Below are 19,096 nucleotides of genomic sequence, written 5' to 3'. Positions count from 1 at the left end.
TCAGATAGCTGGTCAAAAATCTGCAATGATGTGTGAGAAAATTCAGCAAGAATATTTTGCCAGAAGCAATGTTTATTTGTCCAAACACAAAGCCTTCTTCCTTTAAAATCCTCCTCAGGAATCTCACTTATTCAGTGATGGTGAGAGTTGAGATACCTGAAGTGCATGACTTGAGATAAAATAAGAAAAAGATGGCATAATATGCTATGTTACAATGCAATCTTTTGGGAAGTAGCGACCCTCTAAGTCAAATAATTGAAAACTCTATGGGGAAGAACATAAAGTAAAAGAATGCTTTCTCTAATATTGGGATATTTTTAATGATCAAAAAAGGTAGCCTGGGAGACTATGTAGGGTGTCCTTCTGTCTTCTGTTGTGAAGCAACAGACAGAGACAAGCACAGCAAGTCTCAGCATGAAGAAAAGCACTCATAGTGTTGGACTTTGCATCACTGATGCAGTTCTTCAAATCCAACCTGAGCAACATCAAAAAAAGTCTGGTTTTATTACCAGGCAAAATTTCTCAGTTTCAGACACGAAAAATGTCTTTGCCTTTCAGTATAAAGAATGACTTCACCTTGTCCCCAACCCAAAACGTCCATACTATTGAAAATAATTATGGGTAGCATTTACTGGCAGACACTTAGGAATCCATGAATTAAGGATTCATCTTCAGTGTTTATTTTGTGACGATTATAAGTCAAATAATTTTCTGGCTGAAAAACAGTAATTTTCAACTGCCAGAGCGGTAAAAAGTGCAAATATTTAGCTTATTAAGGGAGTGTCACAGAAACACGAATGAGAAACTGATGATAGATCTATTTATGGTTTTTATACTGAAATACCTAAAAACTTACTTAAAAATCTGTTTACTTCTTTAAAGAATAAAAACAAGGTAACGGAGCATCACAGACCACCCTAGAGTAGAGAGAGAGAAATACAGCAGAAAAATGCTGCTAAATTGTTACAGGGTTGTTGTCACAGCAATGATGAACTGAGGGCAAAGTGAGGCATGATTTCTGGGGAGAAGTAGTAGTTTTATTAGATCAAGTTATATTGGTGGGAAAAAACAAACTAAATTTCAGGTACACAAGCTCTCCCTCAGATGACCCAAAAGCTTGTCAAAACTCTTCCAAATAAATCTTTTCATTTCATGAAGATTGTTACATCTGCCTTCAAGTTTGTTTCTCCTTTTTAACTTCACAAAGTGTTAACCAACGTGTCAAAGAGCCAGCAAAGCACAGGGTATTAGTTCAGACAGCAGCAAACACCTGTTCTTTTATCAGGTTCGTGCTGCTGAACACTGCCATAAATATTACCAGAATTTTTACAAGTCTCTGCACTAGAAAGGAAAATGACATAAATTAGGACCCTTGTCAGTTAAGGCTCCTTACTGTTAAAGAACAAAGCAAGCAAGCAAGCAGAGTGGGTAACAGTCTTTTACCCCTTTCACACCCACATATTCCTCTGCCTCACACAACGAGATGACCAACAGATGTTGAAGGTATCATCTTAGAAAAAGCAGTTTCAGAGAACTGCCACTGGCACATTTTATTTTGTACCTAGATTTTTACTTTACACAGTCATATTTTAAGCTATGTATAGGCTCTTGTTTAAACTTTTACATTTGCATCACTGCAACATTAAATATAAAAGCACATAAGCATAAACTTGGTGCGATTGCTCTCAACTAAAACAACCCCAGGAGTTCTTCCACACACTTAGAATCATAGAATCGTTAAGGTTGGAAAAGACCTTTCAGATCATCAAATCCCACCATTAACCTAGCATTGCCCAGTCCACCACTAAACCATGGTCCTAAGCACCACCTCTACCCGTCTTCTCAATTTAACAAGCAATCATGTCTTTGTTCCCCAGTAAACTCAGAGCTGCATTACCCTGAGTAAAAAGCAGATCATTACATGTATAACCTCATCCCTAATTCACTTAGTTATGCAAGTAGCGAATCTCCTCATTCGTGCCTCTCAGGAGGTCTGATTCTCTCCTGCTCACAATACTGTGCTATCTAACTTCACGCAGCCAGGAGAGCTTTCTATCTTCAATTAGTTGGAGAGAAATGTTTGTTGGTCAAAACCTTTCTTTCCTGAAGCTTGTGTAAAACTGAAAGAAGATGCTCCCAAGGCTGGTATCCTTCTAAGTCTGTATACACAAGTCTGGCAATAATAATGATGTTACCAGTAAGATAATGTACACAGAAATAACTCTAAATTGGGAACCTGCTTTATACTCAACTATAAACTAGCACTGATCAAACTTTGTAAAAGATGTCACATTATGCTCCCAAGACTAAACACAAAGAAAGTACATTAGCCAGCCACAAGCCTTAGAAGTTAATGTTTTGACTGTTCAAAATTTTGGATGCCTATTCAATTTCTCAAACCTTGAGACTCAACAAAGGCATATTATTAGGCAGGTATGTTAACACTAGTTCAAGCTCTTCCAGGTAGTCCTTGCATTGGAACTATGCCGAGAACAGTTTTCTTTTATGTTTACAAGCTTCCTTCTATCCCTTTGGAAAAAACTAAATTAAAATCCTGTGTAGGACAGAGGAATGAGTGGCACACCCAGCAGAGGAAAAGATAATAACCGTTCCCCAGCCTGAGGCTGGCACTAGCAGAGGCAGAAGCTGGCACGGGCTCTTACGAACCAGCAGGGATAATAACTGGATGGACAAAGCAGTGATGCAGCAAGTTCCAGCCATTAGAGAGAAAAAAGAGGTGCTGTCACTTCTTGCTGCTGAATCTGTGCCACCGCAGAGAATAGGGTTCAAGGCTTATTCGGTCAAAAAGACAAAGCAAGAGGGCTTCTTTAACCTATTTATTATGGCACTGGTTTAGCAAACAGGAGTCCTGTGCTCTGGCTCCTTTGACAACAACTGTTTCTGTCTTTTGTTCAATAACTACTTAAAATACATACACAGTCTAAAGACCTGGGCTCAGGTGCTCTCCCTGCCTCCCTCCCTCCCAAGGAACCTCCTGTTGCCTCAGCTACACAATCATATACTTGCTGTTTCTCCAACACAGGACTGGTGGGTTTTTTTGCAGATTGCCCTAACGTTGTGATGACAGCAATGAACATCGGCATTGAAAACTGGTTTTAACCTTGTTGAGTGAGCAACACTCCCCCAAAGGAGAGGGGGCCTGGCTGCCTCAAACTCAGGAGGAAACTGGCCTCCTACATCCCAGGGGAGTGCTCTGGGAAATGGATTATTATTCAGCAAAGGAGGGAGGCACAGTACATGATAACACACAACAGCAGATGCTGCTGCTGCGTCTTGCGTGGAGCTGGGCCCAGCAAGGGCACTCAGAGAATGCTCACCTGAGCACCCACACTGGGGAGACACTGGTACGGGGTCCTGGCTGGGCTTAGACAAGAAAGAGTTGCTAAATTCGAGGCCTTGCCTAACATGGAGATGGCTTGAGGCCCATGGGAAGGATGACTGTTGTACTCTGGGGAAGTTTAGGCTACCCTGGGGTGAGTCTGCTTATCTGAGCCCCCAAAACCAAGGGAGCTAGTTAAATCTAGCTGATTAGAAATGATGAGCTGGTGGTAGTGACTAATCCTCACTGCAGCACCTACCTCCCATCAGGAATAGGATCACCTGACGTAACATAGATATCTGAGCCATTTGGGCCAGGATCTTCTTTAAGGTTCATGACAAGAAAGAAGCAATCACCCACAGGTGATTCATCCAATCTGCTAAGGATGACTGAAAAGCACCTGGTTTTTTTCTGCTGATTATAAAAGCAGCCTGTGGTGAGTAGCTCACATATAGGCATTGACATATAGCTAAACTGATACCGTGCAGGTCCTTAGATGAATGTGGTTCACCTATTTTAAAACAAGGACTGTGGTGCTGCATTTTGCATAATGTCGCACCACTCAAGTAGGACACTTACCAAGCTCAAAGAGGACCCAGATCAGGCCATCCGGGGTGGCTCGAGCACTGTGCTGCCTGGTTTCTGGTCTCACGTGGGAATACAGCCCCAGCAACTCAGAGCAGGATGTCTGTGTGGAAGTTTGAGGAAGCTCTCAGTGAAAAAACGGCCAATGTGAAGGTGAACACAACACCCATACAGGAGAGGAACCATTTTTGGGTGTCACGGGAACACTCGATGGTTTGAGAGACGTCTATTGGCACACACTCATTAGAAGCATGTTGGAGGCACCCACGGCAGTGTGCTTCCCCCGGTGGGTTCAAAATTGAATCATGCCAGTATTTGGAATGGATCTTCAGTTTTATTTTCTCCAAAAGAAACTGAGGTCTGGTGCACAACTATTGTTGCGGGAAACCAATCACGTGTAGTAAAGGGAGAGGGTTTGCTTCACAACTGCACTATTCCTCCAAATTGCTAATTTAGACTTAGACAATGAGGAGCATGTTCCAAAAGTAGCAAAAGTGATATTCAAACTAAAAGACACCTGAGGTCATATTTTTATTTCTCAGATTGACTCTGTGAAATCAGGAGTTTATTGAAGCTGTTATTGCGTGAGGTTATGTTATGCAGACTATCCTAACTATTCCTTTAAATATATGGAGTTTTGGATTATGCTTTAATCCAAGACTTGAGTCAGTTCTTAGGTTATCCAAACTACGCTACTGTTAACTTCACTAGCAGCTTCCAACTGTTAAGTTTCTTAAATTATTAACAGAGAGCCCATAGAGGTAGAGAAGATAGACTTACCTTTCCAGGAGCACTCCTGGAACGCACAATGTTGTCTACACTTCACGCAAGGCTGGTTTTCTAGGCTCTGATCCAAATCTGTGAGAGCATGTTATCAGGAGTCCAATAAGGCAACCAATTTCCTCAACTGAACTAGGATGTTACAAGCAGAGAAAATATTTCATATACAAACAAACCATCAAAGTGTAAAGATTAAAGTACACAGTTTTTACAAGATGAAAGAGAGTTTAACAGACATTATTCTAGCAGCAGGTCAGCTAGGTCAGACCAAGATGTTACATCCTGCAATCCACGAGGAATTTTAAGGAGCAAGGAACCAGACAGTACTGAAGATGACTCACATGTACACAAATAAAGAACAGAACTGGTCCACCTCTGTGCTCTATGAAAAGTTAATTCACATTAAAAAAAAATATAGGTTTTTTTAAAAAAAAAAGCTTACAGATAAAAAGCAAGGGAATCAACCAGAGACTGGAAAATCAACATTTCTGGAATTGCTATTCAGAATGAACTTCCAACTGAGACAACATAGACATTTTCTTTGGATATCTGATAGATGCCTATGTAAATATTCTGAGTCATTTTAGGGGAATTACACAAGTATGAACTTCTTACATAGTAGAAAATAAGTAGATTCTTTTCATATCCTTATTTCAGATGAGTCCTTAATTGATTTCACCCTGTCAGCACATGGTAGCTAACAATTCAGATACAGTTGAATATCTGAAAAATCTAGACAGTACTGAGAACCTGATACAGGGAGAAATATATGAGACACTAAGTTCATTGCCATCAAAAATATAAAGGCTGCTAATTGGGAAAATGAGTGAAATCCTTGAAAGAAGCATTGTCAACAGTGGGGACAGGGTGAACGGGTAAAAGAGTGAGTCTGTCTGGAAGTTATCACAGAGCTAACAGCTACCAATTCACTCACATAGGCAGACAGTGAAGTTGGGGGAAATGAGCTTCAGCCAGTCCCACACAGGCTTCCATAGCCCCTGTTCACTTCCATGCTGGTCTGGCTTCACTGCCAGCTGTAGCCACGCTGACTCAGAAGTCCTATATGCTGTAATTACACTCCCTATTGTCATCAAGACACACACAGAGCTTGAGGAGAACCTTTCATTTGCATTGCTATGGTAACTGTAACATAGCTCCCACGAGGAGGTTAGCTCAGGTCGGTAAGCCACTTGCTGCTCTTTTGCTTGATCCTCCCTTAACCTCCTCCACACCCTTGTGGGCAGCAAGTCCCTGCCGTCACCATCACTGCCAATCTGCCTTTTCTTTCCTGAAAACTTTGTTTAGCTTAGGGCTGCAATTCCTGCTCTACACAGGTTCTTGCAGAGAACTCAGCCTTTACTTTCAAGCTGTTGCTCAAAACCTCCAGTGTCTTCCTGGCAAGCTAGGGCTTAGACACCTGCAGAGGAATTTAGGAGAACCATGCCTGAGTCCCATGAATCCCAGGTGACAGTGAGCACTCTTTGGTACCACTCTGTAATCAACAAAGTCACACTTTGTGTGAGATGAATGTGGCATCACTTCAGTGGCTTCAGAAAAACAGCAAGCTAGCGCAGGATCTGGCCCACCCTTCCACAAGTACTCCCTAATGAGGAATAGTCTGGTTGGCCAAGCAAATCCTCCTCAGCGTCTCAGGAAAACTTAGATATATGCCTCTCCATTAGATTCAACCTCTGCAGGCATTACATTAGCACATGAAGGCTATCTCTCCAAGCTACTAAATAAACTAAAAAGAAAGCTCAGCTTCAAGGTAGTACATGTTAAAGTATGTTGAGCAGATGCTGAAGGACTTCACGTATAAAGCTTACAGTGAAACAGGAACCTATGCTGCTAAGATGCAATACTTGACTAGAGATAATTCAGTAAGATACAGCTTCGTCCACAGTATCAGTTAAGTGCAATACCTACCCCACATCCAAACTTGGATGCTGCTCCCCTTGTTTACAAACAAACACAGCCTCTGGTCCAACTCAACCAAGCTACTAAACTTTCTGTGAGGGAAAACCTGAGCGTAGCTGGCGTATCAGCACAGGACCACTTTCTGCATGAGGTAGGAATAGATTTTACGTGTCATCCTCCAACACACACAACAGATCTTCCCAACATCCAACAGATCTTCAGCCCCCAACACCCACACCCACCGGACCTTCAGTCAGGTTTTCCCAGACAGAGCGGCTTAGCTGTCTCTAGGCTGTGAACTATACAGGCTCACAGAACATGCCAAGGAACAGGTACACGATCATCCGCTCTGGCAAAATACAGCACAGCTTTGTCCCAGGGTATCTAGCGCTCTCCCCTAGGCACCCTTCTGAGAGTTAGCATGCACTAGGGACCTTTCCCAGCAGGCAGCCTGAATGTGGGCCCCCTTCTTTAGAGGTGAGTTTCATACAATCACAGAATAGTTGAGGTCAGCAGGGACCTCTAGAGATTGTCCAGTCCAAACCCTGGCTCAGAGCAGGGTCAGCTACAGCAAGTTGTTCAGGGCTGTGTCCAGTTGGGTTTTGAGCATCTCCAATGATGGAGACTCCATCACCTCTGTGGGCAACTTGTTCCAGTGTTCAACCACCTGCACCATAAAAAAGTTCTCTCTTACCTTTAAGCAGAATTTCCTGTTTCAGTTCCTGCCTGTTGCCTCTTCTTCTGTCACTGGGCACCACTGAAAAGAGTCTGGCTCTGTCTTCTTTATTCCCCTCGCATCAGGTATTTATAAACATTGGTAAGATCTCCCTTGAGCCATCTCTTCTCCAGACTAAACAATGCCAGCTCTCTCAGCCTCTCATCATAGGAGGGATGCTCCATCTCCATGGTCCTTCACTGGACTCACTCCGGTATGTCCACGAAAGTTTAGCCGTATGGAAGCAATCTCAGCCACTGCAGTTGGGCTCAAAAGAGACTGCTGTCCCTTCCCTAATTTACTATTACAAATACAGCCCTTGAGCCTAAGCGACAGTCAACTGAGCCAACATAGGATGGAAAATACAGATTTCAGATCTTGCTATGCTCCAAGTATATGCTAAAGAGGAGTTTTAACCAGTGGTACTGACCTATACAGCTTAGTACATTAGGTTACCTGCTCAACAGTTCACGCTTCCCAAGGAGGAAGAATGGATCCAAGTCTATCAAGACATGATCACGCAATGTACAAATGCAGATCAATCCTCTCAGAGTAAATATCTTTCTTTCTACATCTCGTTCATTACATACCCCATTTTGGAATGAAAACACCAAAACAAACTGCTTTGTTTCATTGTTATCCCTTACAAGAATCCAAATTCCATTATTCACATGCAAATGAAAAACATATAAGCAATCTTGCTTTGTTAAAATTTAGTGTGTGTTTCTGTATTACCAGGCTGTCTTTCTTCTCCTGCCACAGCACTAACAAAATACTGCTCTCTGCTAGATTGCTGTATTAGGTGTGAACATAAAAATGGAAATGAATACATTTCCACTGAAGGACCTTACTCGAACAGGATGACAGGTCTGAAATAACACAAAAGCACGCTTCACAAACATTTTGCTTCAAAAGGATAAGTCAACCCTCAAACTTTGCCCTCTACCCATGCTTAGGAATTATTTCTTCAGACTTCAGACTGTGTGTGTAAGGTTTGGCTTTTTCACATCCTCCTCTCTCTTCAGTGAGAGAAGCCTAGCTACAGGTTGCTTGTGACAGTCATGCTTCATTTCACAGAATGGTTGAGGTTGGAAGGGACCTCTGTAGGTCATCTGGTCTACCCTTGCTTCTCCAGCAGGGCCACCTACAGCCAGTTGCCCAGGACCATTATCCAGGCAGCTTTTGAATATCTCCAAGGGTAGAGACTCCACAACTTCCCTGGGCAACCTGTGCTAGTGCATGATCACCCTCACAGTGGAAAAAGTGTTACCTAATGTTATAAGGCATGGGATATGCCTTTGGTCAGTTGGGGTCAGCTGTCCCAGCTGTGTCCCCTCCCAGCTTCTTGTGCACCCCCAGCCTGCTCGCTGGTGGGGTGGGTTGAAAAGCAGAAAAGGCCTTGACTCTGTGCAAGCACTGCTCAGCAGTAATGAAAACATCCCTGTGTTATCAACACTGTTTTCAGCACAAATCCAAAACATAGCCCCATACTAGCTACTATGAAGAAAATTAACTCTATCCCAGCCAAAACAAGTATACTCTCAGCCTTTCTTCACAGGAGGGATGCTCCAGTCCTTTAGTCACCTTAGTGGCCCTTCACTGGACTCCCTCCAGTATGCCCATGTCTCTCTTGTACTGGGCAGCCCAGAACTGGACACAGCACTCCAGGTGTGGCCTCACCAGGACTGAATAGAGGGGAAGGATCACCTCCCTCGACCTGCTGGTAACACTCCTAATGCAGCCCAGGATTTGGCTGGAAAAGGCTCGTTTGCCTTCTTCCATTTTGGAAACGGCATGCTGCTGCTTCTGTCAGCTCAAACAGGAGACGGATCCCTTGTGGCAGTGAAGTTTGTCTCCCGGATACTGCTTTGTGTAGCACAGTTAGCACAAAGAGGATTGGTAAGGGCACTATCAGGTCAAGGTGCTGTTTCCAGCTTCACTCCAGGTTGTACGTCTTTTTGTCCCTTCAGTTTTTTGATAAATCACAGCTTCTCACAGACAATACCACTGAGACACAACTAAATGAAAAATTCCCTCCTTGACACCCCAGTTCACAGTTAGCACCATGATTCTTTCACACAGTAGCTAAACACTTCTGAATAACACAATTTAATATATTTGAAAATACATTTGCATATTACAGGCAATCTTAGGAAATGCTTCACCTTTCACAAACCAGTGGCCCGCGTCTCTCATTGGGGAAGACATACAGTGACACCAATTCTGTCAATACCTGATATTTCTAAGGCACGCATTTGCAAACCACTTTAGGAAAACACTGCCATAGGAATACATTTTATATTTCATTACCATTAAAGCTTCTTTCAGTGAAGAGATAAATTGGCTGTGTAACCTGAGATTTTCTAAAGCAATGCAAAGCTCTCAAACTTACTGTTTTAAAAGCTGCAATAAGGGACACAGTGCTTTTTATTTTTGTACAGATATTTACCTTTTGATGAATCAAAAAAGTCACTTTGCCCAAAACCAAAATGAAACACAAAGCTCAAAATTCAAAAGTTTTCTCTATAGGAAAGGGTGCCGCAGGCATTTGGAGCCCATCAGTTACATAGCTCAGATCCAGCTTCTGTGACAGGTCTGATGATGCCGCATTGCTAATGTGATCCAGCCTTAAACATGGTACAGCACCTCTTGCCTTCCCCTTCTGTCTCAGCAATTCAGGCTGCAGTCCTAGCTTTGCAGGGCTGCCTGCAATTGTCATGCAGTGGAATAACTTGTGATTTCTGAATTAAAATACATCATACTGTTCTATTGGGGAATGAGTGCCATGACCATGGAGTGGTCACTGGGTGAGGGAAAACAAGGGTGAACCTTAATTTACCTTTATACTAATTTATTGAAATTAACTGAGTGTTGCACGGCTGGAGCCCAGATAATGCTCCAGGTTTATGACTGGTTCTTCTACAACTTTCATACAAGTGTTCAAATTACATTTTAACATATGAGTGTATTTACTTTCTCTCTTACAAAATACAAATACAAAACCACCTTCTAATATCAGTTCTGTAATTTTGTATTCAGAATTATGTTCAGTATTATCAGACATTCAGGAGAAACAGAGCAAATGAATTTTTGTAAAGTGAAATCACTTATAAAAGCAAAGTGAAAAGACGTGTATCCAACATCAGTTATTATAATCACAAAGAGCTGAAATATAGCAACAATGTCTCATCTGTACATATTGAACAGCAAAAGAGTAAAAAAAATATATATATACAACAAGCCTAATAGGGAAACAAACCTGAAAGAGTTCCCTACTGCTCATGGATCAGACAACTTTCCCTTAAATTTTGTAGTGCATTCCCTCTTATTCACAAGAACTAATGGATTTTATCTTCCTGTTCTAAGGCGAACTGAAAACAATCAAATTTTCCTTCAAATCAAGAACAGTTGTGAACTAGTGAATTAATACATATTCACCTGAGATCATTCTGAAACGTAGGACAAGATCAATAATGATTAACAACTAAGGTGCACAACCATTTTGTCATTTTTAAAGAGAAACAGCATTTATGCAGAACAGTTTTTGCTACAGGACAGTAAAACTACCATCTGTAAAGAGAATTATTGAAAACAGCATAGGAGGAGACACTATGAGGACCGTAAGCAGCTTACTCTTCTACTTTCTTCTATTCAATATTGTCCTGCTCCCAACTTTCTGTAACATAAAAAGAGGGAGGGGAAGGAAGGATAAATGGAAAAAAATAATGACTAAAAATATTTCTTCTGTAACTCAGTTTATTTCATGCTTATGTCAGTTTCTCTCAAATCCACTGACTGACTTCAAAGTAGTTCTATCGTAAATACTACAGGTAGATGCATTTCATCTAGGTCAAACAGCATAAAGCAAACCACAAAGCTAAATATAGTTTACATCTGTATCCAGCTCTGATTAATGGGTGGAATTAACCCTGAGATAAAAATAAATGAGCCAATGCTTCTATCTTCCTTTTATACCTGGAATTAGTTATTTAATCCTTTCTAGAGTAATTCTGTTGAATACAATTGGTATCTACTAGTGACATGTTCAAACAAAATCAGCTTGCCTACTGATAACTACTTAAAAGCATCACAAAAGTACATTCATCCAGGCACTGAAAAAGTCACATCTGCAATGGTAAACAGAGAATAACCATTCATAAATTCCACTGAAGAAAGCAAGGTCAAAGCTAAAGGGGCTGTCCTGTACTATGTTTTCGTCTCAAGAAACAGAGCCATAGTGATGTTTGGAGGTGGGAAGGATCCAGGCAAAAGTGAAAAGGAATATTTTGTCTACTTATTTTTTGGTCACTCTAGGACATGCATCAGTACCGTATATGCATGTACCAGGTCATGAAATCATTTAACATTCAGTTCTCCACTCTCATAATTTGGGTATGTATTATTATCTTTAACAAGTGGTACATGAGAGGGGAAAAAAAAAAAAAATCACAGAAGAAACCCATGCTGCGGCTAAGGACTAAATTCCAATTTCTAGCATCTCATGCCAGTATTTTAATCAAGAGACCATCAGGCAGAAATGCATCATTCATATGCAGCCTTAATTGTCTGTTTGGCACAGCTACTTAGTGACTACACCATGTGAGAGCAATAAAATCAGAGGGGACAGTTGTGTCCTGCTTACAGAAGTGCTCAGAAATACTGAGAAGAATGAATGCACACATGTATCAGAGTACCACAACACTGATGAATCTGTGTAGGGACAATAAGTAATAAAATAAGTAAGACTAAGATTCAAACACAGATCCTGCAGAGATCAGGTGTGTCACAGGAAATATAACCTCCAAATTGAAAGGAAATCTATGGCTACCATGCTTACAGGCAAAAAAAACAACCAATCCAAAATCACTTTGGCACGGCCTATGGCAAACAAAGCTATGATTTTATAAAACTTGTATCTCTATCACTGCAGATTAAATCCAAGTATTTATTTTGGGATGTCTTCATTGTATCAATGCATCAAATACAATTACAGGTGAATATTAATGCAAAATAAAAAGCCATGTCAACATAGTGTACTCAAAGTGATCCAAACTTGCAAACTGAAGTAACAAAAAAAGAAAACACAATTTTTAAATGTATTTTCATTGTATCTTCAAACACTAACACAGCTTGATTTTGTACAGCATCCTACATATAAGCTGTACCCAAAACACTTAGCAGACTTTAATATCACAATTGCAGATTTAAGTAGCAGAAAACAATTAAGTGCTGCAGACAAGGAAGAAAACATAAGCTCTCAGATGGGATTTGAAACAAAAGGGAGAATCAAGATAACTTTGTCTCCTGTTTTAAGTCTAGAAGAAATAAATGCCATAAAGCAGTAACAAAATGATTCAGTTTACCTCAATAGCATAATCCATTTCTCTGATCTCATATAATCATTTCAGCTTGTTTCTGAATTGGGAAACTCTTTTTCTGGAGAGCTGTCATCACTGAGGTCACTGTAGCTGTCACTGTTAAAAGCAATACATAGTCAGAAGGATCTAAAACAAATATTTTATTTCAAACCCTCCAACGCAGATGATGCATATGACCAACACTTTCCTCAAATGCAACCCATTTCCAGAAAACTACTTTAAGCTCATGCTCAATTTTGGTATTTTAGAACACCTTCCTCTACAGGAATGGGCTTAAGTTTGGAGTCCAAGACCTGATGAGAAAAAATATTCTACCTGATAAACAGTACGTTCAATTTATTTTTGCTTGGCTCCTGTACATTAATTCTACAGTTTGCTGTAGAATTCACACAGTTTGTGTGCCTGGGACCATGATTAACTACATGGAGAATAACAGGTATTCAGAGCAAGACTAAAAGGAATTTCTCCTTTATGGTAAAGAAAATGATTGTTTTGACCAAAGAAAAAGTTAAGACAACTTTAACTTTATTTACTCAGAATGCTTCAATTTATACTTAAATTACAATTCTTGCTTTTCCAGTCAGAACATAAATCATTTTCATTGCACCAAGCAACATCCTGACAGTTTTTCCTGATGTTTTATCCCCTTCTGCTGTTTCCTGAGAGAAGCAGATTGGTTTTCACAGAACAAACTGCCATGCAAGTGATCATTTTATAAGTGGCCAGAACAAATAAACAGTGAAGGACAGGAATCACCACAGCGACTGAGAGAAAGAAGTGCCCACAAACCACATTTTCAGTCAGCTGTGATGTCTATTTGGTCTCCAGGTTTATCTTAACTCTAAGTGCACAAACTGCACCTCTTCAGAAGAACCTCCAGCCTCAGCCTCCCCCAACTATGCTTCACTTCAACAGTCTGTTTTCCAGATACGTCACTTTCCCAAGATCAGAAGCCAGCAAAGGGAGTCCAGGGAACTGACAAGTACATTCGAGCAGCAATAGTTCTGGCCAGTTCTGTGACACTTCAGAGAGCAAGCTATGGTTAACATAGTACAGGTGGGGATCTCAGACCTCATTTGTGTGGGTACACCAGTGTCAGCCTTAGGTACCAACTCTACTCCAGCCACTGCACGCCTGTCTTGTCACATCTCGCTCTTATCACATACACCTTCATCCTCCAGCCGACAGGACCTCAGTCACGTCACGCTCCCTACCTCTGGCACGGTCTCCCACTGAGACATCAAGCACATAATCAGCCCATGGCCCGCCTAGACACAGCCTCATCAGTTGATCCACGGTGACTGACTGCTGTGTAATGCTTCGAGGGGAACTATGTAACCCCGCAGCTGGAGATCTTTGATTTAGACTGCAATGTGGAACAGTGAACAAACTGCACTCAGTTATACTGGTGCTTGTTATGGAGCACTGCTCTGTAGCCTGAATTTCACCCTCTCTCCTTTAAAAAAACAAAAATTACAACAAAAACCCCCAAAGATTAGGTAAAAACAGAGCCATTTTAATAGAGTGGGTCAAGAGAAGTGGCACCAACAGTCATCTCATTTAATTTCTACTTCTGACTGTTAGGAAAGTCTCCCACAGTTACAGCAAATCCCCGTGCCAAATTCTGTACAAGACAGAGTAGATATTCCGACTGTTCTAACATTAAGACTTTGTCTACAGTATTCTGCCCTTTCTTTGCATGACAGGCATGTTGTGGATGCAGTTCTTATAAAGAGTGTGTCATATCAGGCTAGCGAAAAATGCTCAATTTGATCATTTCACCAGCTGGCAAACAATTACACAGTTCAAGTGAGGAAAGTGTTATTAACAGTATGATCAAGCATGCCAGATGCACACAGACAAACACAACATCACCGACATTGTACTTACTTCTTTCTGAAAGTACCCATGGAAACATGGAATAAAAATTCAGTATTATTAAAACAGTTTTGCATTTTCACATCACAGCAAAATACCAAAAATTGTCCCCAGAACAGAGGGTAAAACTGTGATTGCAGAGAGCTGTGTAATCTCATGATAGCCCAAAGTCTTCAGAGAACTTTTTTTCTTTTTTAGTGGGCTCTGCTGCCCAGTGGCAGTCACAGCCCAAAAACATATGCCAGAGCTCCATATACAACACAGTATGGGAGACAGATGCTTAAGTAAAAATGCTCAAGGACCAGTGAGGTAAGTGGAGAACTGCCCAGCTTGATCTCTTGAAGACAGTTAGGTGCTGATCCCCACCCAGCACTCTCATCATCAGTCCTCCCCACTCAGTGACATAGGTTTTAGAGGCATTTGCCCATAGAAGCAGTCACACAACACTGGCTGTTTCTGTCATTTCATTGACTTATCACCCCAGCTTCTCAGGCCTGTTTCCAGTTTCCAGAAGCTGAGGGTCACTTGGCTAGCCACTAGCCCAGAGGTTAAAACACTTACTCGGCCAATGACAATTTTGTTCCTATTCCCACACTGCCCAATTCAGTACAAGGTTTGACTCCACATCCCGGAGTAGGGCTCTTGTCACCACATTATTGACTGTTTTGCAGTAGCACTTCATGGCCTCTCCTACTTTAGGGCTGTCCTGCTGGGTGTAAGTCAGGTTTGTTCCTAACAGGCAGGCCACAGTGGCAAGAAAGGTAGGGGAAATGCCCAGGTAAGGGTCAGCCCTTGGGCTTCAGAGTCAGGTAACTGTCAGTCTCTCAGTTTCAGTTGCTTGAATGGTATCTCTAAGCACCACCAGAAGCTGTGGCATCATGTTAACAAGAAGAACTTGGGTTCCAAGGAAGCCTGAACTTCTTCAAGAGCTAAGCTGCCAGTGTCTTGAAAACAAACAGGGACTCATGAATCTTGGCATATCTGCACCCAGGTGCTATAGCTTCAAACCAGTGCTGATGTCCAGTCTGTAAGATTTACCGTGATATGAACTGTGTTCAACTGGTAAGTAATCTGAAGAAAAACTCCAGGTGGTATTAACCACAAATGAGTCATCACCTCTCTTAGGAATAAATGTGTACTTCCTTCCAAATTACACTGAGCTGCTACACAGATATTAAACACAAAAACCAAATGCATATTTTGTGCTCACAGTTGCTAATATTACATAATTTTACTGAAATGTGCTGGCTATGAAAGTGGCAGTGGTGGAAAATCAAATAAGTCCAGCTTTTCCTTTATGAAATTCTTTTTCACATTGAGCCCTCAACTGAAAAAATATGCTGACATTTCCTTCAGCAAGTTTTCTCTCAGTTTGTGTACAAATTAATTAGCAATTATCTTGGGCAGGAACCCGACAGCCACTTCATCTTGTTTGTAACCATTCCCACAACAGTGGACCCCAACAAAAAGGAGCTAGTGAGCAGATCTAAGGCCATCGCAGTGGTTCTAGTCTTTTTTTTTTCATGGCATCTGGAGTAGAAAGATGCGGGCAAGAGAAAAACAACAAAACTGAGTATGCAGTGTCACTGCATCTAGTCAGTCACTTCAGACTTTAAGATGAAGAATTTTAGTCACTTTGATCCTTACACCTAATCTACTTGTAGTTAATGGAAATACACTCACTGCAAGGTGAAATATCAACCAGTACCTAGCTGGCATTTCATTTTGCAGTGAACTGCAACATATTTCCTGACTGGAGCAAGGAAAACATCCTCTGTTGAGAAATTACATTATGGGATTTTGTTTTGTTTTAAAGTTCACTCATCCTCGGATCCCCATCTTCTCAAGTTGTAAGCAATAAAAAGAGCTTCCCCCTGCATGTACTCCATTATTACCAAATTCATGCCCGTTTCAGATCTCTCTGTTCTACTGACGGAAGTATCACCATACCTCTGCTATGCATCCATCTAAAGCACGGAAGCAGGCAAGATGAGAAGATTGCCCATCGGTATGGTACGGAAGGCAGCCACTAGCTGGGGCCACATGGCATGAAGCTGGATTGCATCACCTCAGCCACCAATCTCAGCTGCAAAATCACTAGAATTAAGACTCAGGATCAATTTTAAACCTGTATTTCTCAAACAGCTGCTCAAAAGCACCAAACTGCCTGCTTTCAATACTTTTATTAAGAAACACAGGCAACTGTAAAATGGGTACTCCCTGAAAGTTGTTTGTTTCATTTGGAAAATCCAGATGAACTTTGTTTAGAAATGAAGCGTTTGACAGTTTCAGAGGGGCTTTTTTCATCCTTTTTTAACGTATAATTGACAAAAGAGTCCTTTTCCAGAAATGTAAGCAATTCAAACAATTGTTACAGTAATGCTATTCTGTGCAAAGGCAGGAGCCAAGCTAACTGCATTTCTTCCTCAATGCAAATGCCCCCCCTCACCTGGGGCCTCCACCAATGGGCCCAGGAGCCCTGGCTCCCAATCCTTGCCTCAGCTATGTCGCAGGCATGCCTGTACCCATCTCTGTAGTTCTGTAGTCACTTGTTGACTGGACTTCCTGGATTGACCTCAGACCTAACTCATCACTTTGCACTTCTGCACTGCACTGTCTGTAGGATATCGTGACTGTCACTGGAGCCAGTCCACTTGCCTTCTTTGGCGACTGTGGTACTGACTCCTGCTGGTGAGGACACTACCCCTACCAGTACAGTTGCCACCCCAGCTCCTGGATTGTCTTCTTTTGTGGAGCAGCCCCTCTCTTGCTGCTCTCTTGACAGACTTCAAACCACAAGATTTCCTTCACTTTCCTCCGAAATGTCTGGATTTGGCCAATGGCAGAAATACGATGCTGTACTAGATGTGTTCTTGGTTGGGAACAATGTACAGGGGACATCAGAGATAGCCCTGCCCATACCTTCTTTGTCCATCATGCACCAGAACATGTCACACAGGCTGCTTCCTGTTCTGTTTATAGGTGCTTGCCCAAACCTCCCTACCCAGCTGATTGGGGCGATAGCTGGACCATGTTAGTGCAGTAAGCACCATATGGGAAAGTCTTTTGAGTTGTTTTTTTTCTTTATGCACCACTCCTTCTGTCCTCTGGCCACTTTTGTTCCTTGTCTCTGAATTCAACTCATAACTCATCTGTTACTAATAACCTGCCCAGAACTTAACAGAGTACTCTGTGACTAGATGGCACTGGATTGGTGCCTCATATTGGCATATTCACTAATGACTTGCAAAAATGTCTTTTGGCAGCAGTCCTAGTTGCCCACACTTTCTCACCTAGCAACGTCTCTCACTTCCTGCATTTCCTTCCATCTACTGGACATTTGTGTTTAAATTATTTATCTTTAGCTTGTTGCCCTCTTCCTCCAAAGAAACACAGAATTTCATTAGTTTCAGCACAGGTATCTAAATTCCCAATATATTTTTATGTTATTTCTTTGTTCTGAATAGTGCTTTCAGCTCTTATTTAAATGGCATTATTTGCAAATATTAATGCACCGTGGCCTACTCTTGCAGGCCATTAATAAAGATGTTGGTTGAGGGGAAAGAAGAAACAAAGCCTGCTGATTCTAAACTTGCTATGGGGAAAAAAAACCAGCAACATGGCTTTATTGTACATCAGTAGTTTTGCAATCCATATAACACTGTTCCCAAAGATAAGCCAGTTTTTATTACTTTTTCCAAATGAAACTCTGCAAGACTCAGTAAAAGCCAACAGCATTACATGTGAAGCTCCCCTCTTCATCCACGCGTTTTCTATCAAAACCTTTTGGTTTCTCTTAAAAAGCAGTATATTTGTGGGTGTTGTACACTTTCTGAGAGTCTCCCGTGGTTCTGGTTTCCTCTGTCCTTTAAAATGAAACATGTAAACTGGTAGCCTCTCACCTTCCTCAGCTCCGTATGAAATGGTGACTTCAGTATTTCCATGGAAAGATTTGGAAAAGGTCATGATTTAAAAGCATTCACAAGGAAATGAAGTGCATGACTGTCTGATGGTTAGGCACTAATGCCATAATGCACTAGAGGCTGAAACCACAGAGGCAACTTAGATGCCCAACTACCACTTCAGGTAACTAAGTAATAACTCATCACTGCGTTACTCCAATCCTTTGCTCAGTTCTTGACTGTCTGTGTACACACCAAAGCTCCTGGGAACTAAGTTTACCCCAGAAGATGCATTCCAGTCTCCAACTAGGTATGCTCCTGCCTATGTGTAAGCATTCTCAGGCTGCCTACCAGACTAGGCCTCACAAAAATTTAAGAGAAGGTTTATTCACTTCTATTTATTTAGGGCACTCTCCTTGGAGGTGTGATGCATCTTTAAATTTACTGTTTGCTTTGCTTAGAAGCTAGGGCTTTTGTCCAGGTGTCAGATGTTCTAAAATTGCATCCTAATTATGGGGCTGTTAAATGTTCTGGGGTAATGATTTGCTGTTAAGAACCTCATGCTGAAATATGTATTTCCTTTTGTCTCAGGACTTCATCA

The 19,096-nt window shown here is 41.5% G+C and overlaps 1 protein-coding gene across 8 annotated transcripts in view; it reads right to left on the bottom strand.

Annotated features, from left to right (window-relative positions):
- The window catches only part of CTPS2 (CTP synthase 2), a 93,667-nt gene that overhangs the window by 7,323 nt on the left and 67,248 nt on the right, over window positions 1-19,096 (bottom strand). For 3 of the 8 annotated variants that reach the window (XM_087759408.1, XM_087759409.1, XM_087759410.1), the window contains exons 18-19: window positions 12,701-12,811; window positions 9,424-11,013 (exon numbers count right to left, since the gene is read on the bottom strand). In XM_087759408.1, the coding sequence (XP_087615534.1) occupies window positions 12,742-12,811 (70 nt within the window). In that variant the 3' untranslated portion in view covers window positions 9,424-11,013; window positions 12,701-12,741. Of the gene's footprint in view, window positions 1-3,919; window positions 4,029-4,705; window positions 4,838-9,423; window positions 11,014-12,700; window positions 12,812-19,096 lie in introns of those variants that run through there. The other 5 variants (XR_015705177.1, XR_015705178.1, XR_015705176.1 and 2 more) reach the window with 4 other exon arrangements.

The sequence above is a fragment of the Nipponia nippon genome, unplaced genomic scaffold (genome assembly GCF_047370975.1).
Source record: "Nipponia nippon isolate SJK-2023a ecotype South Korea unplaced genomic scaffold, ASM4737097v1 scaffold_2, whole genome shotgun sequence".
Classification (NCBI taxonomy): Eukaryota; Metazoa; Chordata; class Aves; order Pelecaniformes; family Threskiornithidae; genus Nipponia; species Nipponia nippon.
This window is presented reverse-complemented; position numbering and strand designations above follow the sequence as displayed.